The 8,833-nt window shown below is 43.8% G+C and overlaps 1 protein-coding gene across 1 annotated transcript; it reads left to right on the top strand.

Annotated features, from left to right (window-relative positions):
• Positions 1–7,170: 7,170 nt before the first annotated feature.
• Positions 7,171–8,230, top strand: LOC310744749 (G-protein coupled receptor 4-like; the record flags this gene model as incomplete). Its single annotated transcript, XM_083576366.1, has 1 exon — positions 7,171–8,230. The coding sequence occupies one exon, from the start codon at positions 7,171–7,173 to the stop codon at positions 8,149–8,151; it is 981 nt and encodes a 326-aa protein (XP_083432492.1). The 3' UTR covers positions 8,152–8,230.
• Between the last annotated feature and the right edge of the window lie 603 nt (positions 8,231–8,833).

Here is an 8,833-nt window from a genome sequence, read left to right as displayed (position 1 = left end):
ACACAAAGAACATACAACTGCAGTCAAGGAACCAAAAAGAGAAAAGAGAGAGGGACTGTGGGCTGGTGGTTCCTGTGTCTGGGAACTTGGCCAGTTGCCTGTTCTGGATGGGGTTGCACTCCCTCTGAAAGGTGGTCATGGATCCATTTTTGCTGCCAGAGACCAAGGTGGCTTCAATGACTAGGGCTAACTTTGGTACACCAACTATTGTTGTTCTTGGACAGGGACAACAACATGCACTGATAAACTCAAGACTTTATTATTGCAATGTACCCTTATGTGATCTAACCTTGGGCATGGCCTGAAGGCTCCAGCTGGTGCAAAACACTGTAGCTAGACTCTTGAAGAAGACAGACTATCACTAGCACATAACTTTGGTGTTTAAAAGCTTGCACTGGCTGCCCATACATTATTGGGCAAGGTTCAAAGCTCTTGTATTAATTTTCAAGGCCCTTAGCAACTTGAATCCAGGGTCTAACGGATCCCTTATGCCCCTGCCCAATCACTAAAGTATTTGGGGGAATCACAGTTACTGGTCCTCCATGGCTCAAATGCATGGCTTGTAACCACTAGGAGCTGACCATTCAGTGTTGTGGATCAATTTTGTGAAACTCCCTTCCAGTTCAAGTCAGATAGGCCCCCCTACTGAAATTCCAGAGCTTACTGAAGACTTTTTTTGTTATTCCATCAGGCTTTTTATCGGAATTCTTATTTTATAGATTTAACTCATTTTTACTTTCATTGTTTTGAGTCTACTGTACACCACTTACAGATGACTGTAATTAAGTGGTATAAACATTGTGAACAAGGATCACTTCCGAGTCAGCGCCAATGACGAATGGCGGAGCTCCTCCGATCGGAGGAGTGGGCTCCGTGGAAATTGGGTCTTCCCGCCGCGGCGAAGGTGGGGACCCACTAGAAATCCCAGGCGGAGAAGCCTGGGAACATGGGGTTCGGCAGAGCACCAAGAGCGCCTCCCCTACTCACGAGGAAACCCCCTTTTGGGGCTCCGGAGTGAAGTGGGGTGAGCAGCGCGGTGCTGCGAACCGATCGCTATTTCCATGGAGGGAAGCCGCGCAGCCATCGCCGGAGAGCACTGACTTTTTCCTGATGACATTCGGACTCTAAATCAAGTACCCGTGAGTAAAAACGGAGAATTGGATCAAGAAATTTGCAAAAACTTTTGAATTAGGCACAAGCGGGAAGGTTTAAACAGGAAGTCTGCCTTCCGCTTTTTGTATATAGATTGAAGCAAAGACCTTGCAACCTAATAGCCTGGAAAACTGCTTTAAAGTTGGAAATTTCCTGCATCTACAACCAATAAAACCCCCTTGGAAAGCAGGAGAAAAGGGGGGGGGAATTTGACTGTCTAATCCTGCAGGAGGAGAGTAAAGGAATCTAAGTTTCCATCGTCCCAAACCTGGGGACGGGGTGTCGGGACAGAAATTGCTTGTGACGTCCATTGATTGAAAGTGGAGTATTTTGACAGATAGGTAAAAAAATAGAAGAGAAACAAATTAACTTCAACGCTACCTTCTGCATTTCTGTATTTTAAAGATACAAAGTATTTGAAAATTGAAAGGACTTGAAATCGAAAGTAACTTTCTTTGTTGGATACGTTAAAAAAAAGTGGATACAAATTGTATCCCCTAGAGGGATCTACAGCTGCAAGTTTTTGGATCGTGGGACTTGCTGTCTGACCTTGAACAGAAATGAGTTGGAAGGAATGTTTGGTGTCTGCCCTTGGTATGACAAATGCCCTGCTGCAGCAGCTGCAGGACAAAATGAATTTGATGCATGAAAAATTGGACTTGATGTGTGCTGTCGCCAGTGAATATGATTTAACAGGGAATAAGGATAAAGAAGTTACACAACAACCAGTTCAAGAAACTGGCTTGACAAGACAAGTCCAAGGGCAGATGAAGAAGGAAGAGGCAGTAATTACTCCTCAAACAACACAAAAGGAGGGATTCAAAGTCCTGCAGGAACAAAGGTTACTGCGCTGGAAGATTGAACTTGGAGAGTGCTGGGATGGGTTTGAAGTAAATGAAGCTCTTAACTCTAGAGGGACTATGAAACAGGTTAATAACTATCTTTTGGAGAAATATTTTTTGGACTACAAAGATGACAGGGAGTGGGACTGGGGGGAAGGGGCCAGTCTGACAGAGGAAAAGGGAAACTATTACTGGATGGAAACCTCCGGAGACCCACTCCCTAAGAAATCAACAACAGACAAAGAAGTGTGTAAGCGCAAACAAGGACAAGAAATCGTGCAGAAGGGGCCTAGAAGAGACTTAAGGGCCTCGGATATTAGAACACCAGATTGATGGACTGGAAGTAATGGACTGAAAGGACTGACATGACCCGAAACCAGGAAGAAGGGACGTTGGATAAAAATTAGAGATATCAAGGGAAATTCTTTTGTTAATTTTGGAATCAGTGTAACATTAATGAAACACCAGGGAACATGCCAGAAAGGAACTAAATTGGCTTTAGTAGAAATGATTTAAGGAGATATGAATGAATAAGACGTAAACTTTGAAATTTGAAGATTTTTAAGATAAGATAATTTTAAAGAGATTAAGGTAAATTGAATTACAGATTAAATTAAAAGAGGGAAAGGTTATGTTGAATTAATAAACAAGATAGATTGTGAAGATTAATTATTTAAATTAAAATTGAGAAACATGGGAAGAATTTGCTGGAATAATGAATTAAACTAGAATACAAAAAGGGAGGTGTGAGGAAGTTCAAGAAATAAGCAAATGAAAAGTTGTAATTTGAGATGTGTATTTTTCTTTTTTCTTTTTTGTTTTTTCTTCTTGTTTTATTTTTTGCTGTATTTTTCTGTTTTTCTTGTTTTTGTTTATGTATTGATGAAATTTTGAATAAATATCATTTAAAAAAATAAATAAACATTGTGAACAAGAATAATAATCAATATTGCTTCATGTATTTGTCCCAAATGTTGCAGTGGGCAGTAATATGTACCTTACATGGTTATAGAAGATCCATAAAAAAAGGAAGTCAGAAATCAAGGTCTTTCTTTACCATCGTAGCAGAAGATGTCATATGAAGTCTAGAAAGTGTAGCAACTGCTGACTACAAAGTGTTTGGCATTCTATTTGTAAGAAACTTGGCCTTGATACTAACAAGAGGGTATACTATGATTTATGAATGGTTCCCTGGTAGAGCACATGAGACAAGGGAAATCTGGTATTGTCCTACTCAATATACAGGGGGATATAATGGTGTAGCATAGCTCATGCAACCTTGCCCTTTAAAAATAAGGAACAACAGAGGATTACCGTATATATAACTCCTTTAACATAACACATTATATTCCTAACTCTCTGTGATAGAAGGCTTGGCCAATCCTATCTTTGAAAAAGAAACTCTATCCAACGGTAGACTCTATCCTGGGAGTACAGAAGTAGTGACACCATGAGTTTGGAGCCTTTTATAAAGTCCTTTTCTGTGATGGGATGTTGAGCTGCTTGTGCGTAAAGTTCCTAGTCCCTCAGTGTTTGGCTAAGTCCCCAAACCACTGTCTGTAACGGAGCGCCATAAGCATGGCTCCGTCAGTCACTGGCAGAATCCGACAGTGGGCGTTTACGGAATTTCTTCCAGCATAACAGCTCCTTAACGGAAACACGTCTTCTGGACTCTCTACGTGACAATTTCCGGCGAGGAGTGGGTGTCCCTATAGGAGGTCCTGAAACCTCCTCGCTGTTCTCGCTGGAATTGTCTCTGAGCCAATCTTCTGACTCGCTTTCCCTTGGAGCTCTTTCTCGCCCCCTGCTGGTTCCCTCCTCCGCTGATAAGTCTCTCTCAACCTCTGGGAGCCCTTGCACCACCTGTTCTTCCGATGACAGTTCCCTGACATTTTCAATCATCCCAGAGAGGAGCAGCAGGAATCTTCTGTTGGATCTCCCACCAATAATTTAACTTGGTATGAACACTTGTAAACTGCAAGTTCACAGTGGTAAGGCACCATAAACCACTTGCTACTGTCGATGCTCCTTATTTCTCTCAAGGCAAGAATTAGGAGGGTCGGCTTACCACATATTGAAACAATACACATTGCGTGGAACTCAGTGTCACACTATGACAAATCGGGTCCTCCCTTAAAGAGGGCACGTATTGCATTGAGACCTGGACAACTGACTCCCTGTGTTGTACCCTGGGTACGATTGGTCAGCCACAACATCCAATTGGTAGGTCCCTCATAGCTGGGTGCAATCTGGCCAATGGGACGCAGTCCAAACAGTTTGAAGGACCTATTTATGCCCATGCACGTGACCCAGAGCTTCCTCTTTCGGTGGGTGCATTTGGAACACCTGCCCACCTCTCCCTATTTTTAGGGCTTTGCGCTTGACCTTGCTATGCCGTTGTGTGTCGTCTGTCGTTGGGACAGGGGCATGGCAGGAATTTTCCTCACTTGGCTGATTGGCTGTTGCCATTTGGGTTTCGCCTGCCATGTAGCAAATTGTCACAACTTGTAAGGTAGGCTCTGGTTCAGGTGATAGGGATGGGAGAACGCTCTCGCCATCCCTATGTGAAGGAATCCGTTAAAGGAATCCAGGGACTCAGTTTGGTCAACCCCTGAGAGGGGATTGTGCCCGTGCCTGAGTCCAGGGGGACATTTGGGTGGCAGAGATAGCCTGTTCCCGGCTTTCCGCTTACCCAGGTGTTCACCTTTGGTTGACCTATGCTGGAACCCTGGGTCAGCGCTACCTGTATGGCAAGGAGCTAGTCGAACCAGAGCCTATGCAACCATTCACTTTCTGTAATCAATAAAGTTGTGGCCTAAATTCTGCAAAAAACCAAAACTAAAATTTGAGTCAAGTGTGAATTTATTTAGGGGGGGGGGGAGGTTTCTGGGTCTGAACACGCAAAACATTGAGTCTGCAGAAGCATTGGAGCTTGCCAGATGGAACAATCCCTCCTCCTCTTGAGCACTCTTCTAGGGTTTCCCTGATACAAATTTGGGGGTGCTTAAGGGGAGGAGGGAGGTGGTAACCCAACTGCACAAGTGGAAATGCTTGTGCAGAGCTCCTGCTGACAGGGGTCATTTGCTGAATCCTGCCCATTATCATCTAAAGTGGGGACCCCCCCCCATTTGAAATCTGTGAAGTAAAGGCAGGAGTGGCGGTGTAAAGCCATGAAGTCTAAAATCTAAAAACTCTACTGCTGTTGGGTTCTTTTGGTTCAAATGTAAGCTCCAGAATATTAAGTCTACTTTAACTGCAGCTCGCTAATATCTGATGCTGCTCTGGAGCCCTAAAATCTGTCCCTTCTATTACAGAAACCACTGGTTTCTTTTGCATCTGAAAGGACAGCGCCTATGAGAAAGTATGGTGCATACAAAATAGCATCACCACATAAAAAAAGAGTTCCAACCACACTGAAATTTCCTGCAAAGTTTTATTTGCTTCGTGTGCAGAGACGTGCTGTTCTTTGGTCGGTATGGAGTAGTTAAAAAGGTATGCAGGGCTTTCAAAGTTACAGAGATATCTTTAGAACAGAAAAAAGGGGCAGAAGTAGAGTCATTCTGTATTAGAGCAAAGAAGAAGAGTCATTCTGTATTAGAGCAAAGTTCCGTCATCCTGATGGTGGCCAGCCAAATCCCTCAGGGAAGCCCCACAAGCAGCGCTTGACCCCTCTCCCTACTTGCGACTCCCAGCAAATGGTATCAAAATGCACGATGTCTCCTACAATGGAGGTAGATCACAATAGTCATGACTAGTAGCCATTGATAGCTGTAATCCTCCAAAATTTTGTCTGAGAGTCAGTGTGGTATAGTAGTTAGAATGTCAGACTAGGACCTGGGAGGCCAGGGTTCAAATCCCCAGTCAGCCATGAAGCTACACATTATAGCTTGTGTATTGGTCCAGGGAGCACAATGTGAACCAAGCAAAATTATCCCCCACCTCTAGCTGAGAAATAGTCTAAGGTACTAACCTTAGACCATTTCTCAGGGACAGTGAAGAACATGCATCGAATAATGTACTTAGGAAGGAGTCACAGGTCAGTGGGAGAGCATCTGCTTTGCATGCAAAGGTCCCACGTTGCTGTTGTTTATTAAATTTGTATTCCACCTTATACCTGTTGCTTCACAACACAAAGTTACAATATACAAAGCAAAAAATACATAATAAAAACAATAAAAACAATCAACAATACACACTACTAAACAATACACTCCCCAACGAAAACCCCTAACCAGTACTCCAACCCACAAATATACAATAATAATAATAATAATTTATTATTTGTACCCCGCCCATCTGGCTGGGTTTCTCCAGCCACTCTGGGTGGCTTCCAACAAAGATTAAAAATACATTAAAATGTCACACATTAAAAACTTCCCTGAGCAGGGCTGCCTTCAGATGTCTTCTAAATGTCAGGTAGTTGTTTATCTCTTTGACATCTGATGGGAGGGTGTTCCACAGGGTGGGCGCCACTACCGAGAAGGCCCTCTGCCTGGTTCCCTGTAGCTCAACATTACAAGACTCAACATTAACATATACCATTTAACAACAATTTAAAACAACCCCGCCCTCCAAATAAACCAGCACCCACCCAAGTTAAAATCTCATCCCTGTTAAAACAATAATTTTAACAAACCCTCGACGTGCCACCCCACTAAGTGTCATCCCTTCAAGAGTGGCCCTTTCCCAGGGCAGGCAGGCTTTATAGAGCTGCCCCGTCTGCTGATGTATGCCTAGCTGGGGCAGCAGATGTTTCCAATGCTGCCTGCCTGTCTTCCCAGGGTCCCGGTCCTTGCAGGACTCTCTGCAGTCCTTTTGAGTGAGGGGAAACTGGCAGCTCACAATATTTTGTTTTTTAATCTTCAAGAATAAAAATAAATTTAAAATGACAGACAAATTGTATCACACATTCAGATTTTTGGACCTGATCTCTTTTGGTGTCTTTCTTCCTTAGGTGTTAGGTAAATCCAAGAACTTGTGGTCCACCTCTGCAAAGCAAAGGATGTGGAAAGGAGGATTTCTCTATCTCCACCTGAGCAGGTTTCATTTCCTTCTTCACTTTCGGCAGATGTAAGGGGAGTTCAGCAGTTGGGAGAACCCCCCCTCCACAGTGACTATGAGATGACAAAGGTCTGAAGACAGTGCCACTGTGAGAAAGCTTCTTTCTTTTGGTGCCATGAATGCCACCCACTCAACCTGCCCTGTGGCTTTAAACACCACCAAATACTTCACAATTCCTATGTACTCTGTGGCACTGACAGTTGGGCTGCCTCTGAATTGTTTGGCCCTTTGGGCCGTGATAACCCACATTAGAAAGTCCATTATTCTCTCAGTCTATGTGCTGAATGTGGTGTTGGCCAACCTCTTGCAGAGTATATTGCTACCCTTCTGGATTGCTTACAGTTCCCGTAACCACCACTGGATCCTAGGGCAAGTGGCCTGTGTTGTGGTTGGTGTGGTCCACTCCACAAATTTCTATGCCAAGAACAGCTTCCTGTGCCTCATTGCCATGGACCGTTACATAGGGTTAATTCACCCAATAAAGTTCCACAGATTGCAGACAATGAGCAGTGCCACAAAGGTGAGCGTTGTGGCTTGGCTCCTGGTGGCCATTTTGTGTGCTGCTGGCATCTGGCTAGAGATGAAGGACTTGGGGACATGGCAAGGGAATTGTTTAGACAGCATCCAATTAGGCAAGGACTATGCACACTTCAAGATATCCACCATGAGCCTCACTTTATTCATTCCTTGCATTCTCATGGGATTCTTCTACCTTAGGGTGCTGCTTGAGGTCAGGAAGATGACATCTCTGCATCAAAGAGTAAAACGAAGGATCTGTGGCTTTATCTCCGTTATCTTGGCCTCCTACTTCCTGCTCTATACTCCCTTCCAACTGGTTTCATTTTATAGATTCTACTGGACACTGGAGCTGGAAAAGGACAAGATCTGTGATTTTAAGAGGAGCATTTTCAATTCCATGTACTTTACTTGGTGTTTGGCCACCTTGGCTAATATATTGGATCCCCTTCTTTACGTCCTCCTCCTTAAAGATGTTCAGGCTGATCTTAAAGGTCAGCTCAGTTTCAAAGGTCACAGGACAGAAAACACACATAAGTTGGAAGATCTTCCTTTACATTCCACAACAGAACAGACATAAAAGCAACCTGAGGTTCAATAAGTCATCTACTGGCTTTAGACATGGAAAACCTAATGGTTAATCACAGTGTCTTTCAAACTTCTTTGCTCTCTGACTGATTTGTGGCTGATTTGACCAGGTCAAAAAGAAAAATAAGGACCCTCACACACAAGGAAGTGTGTTTCTAAAGTCATCAGGAAGAACTTTCTGACAATAAGAGCTGTTAGATGGTGGAACGGACTACCTCACAGGTTGGTGGACCCTCCTTACTTGGAGCTCTTTAAGCAGAGGTTGGATGGCCACTTGTCATGGATGCTTTAGTTGAGAGCAGTTGGACTAGATGACCCTCGGGATCCCTTCCAACTCTACAACTCTACAATCCTATGAAAGTAACATGACCCGTAGAATTCCAAAGTTGTTGGCCACAGCTTCAATATACTGATGGTGCTCAGCTCTGTCTTTCCATCCCGTCTGAATCAGGAGAGTCTGTTCAGGTGATGGACTGGTGTCTGGAGACAATGGTGGGATGGTTGAGGTCCAGCAGGGTGAAAGTGAATCATGATAAGATGATAGTGCTGAACATAGGGAGACAGCCTGTTCTTGGTGCTCCTCTGAAGGATAAAATGCTGTGTACATAATGCAAATGGGGGAAATTAGTCACACCTGAGAGTGTATGCAAGTGATCCATGCTAGTAGAATAGTT

This window comes from Podarcis filfolensis (assembly GCF_964270895.1).
Source record: "Podarcis filfolensis genome assembly, chromosome: 11".
Lineage (NCBI taxonomy): Eukaryota > Metazoa > Chordata > Lepidosauria > Squamata > Lacertidae > Podarcis > Podarcis filfolensis.
Note: the sequence above shows the minus strand (reverse complement) of the source record. Positions and strands in the feature narration are given on the sequence as shown.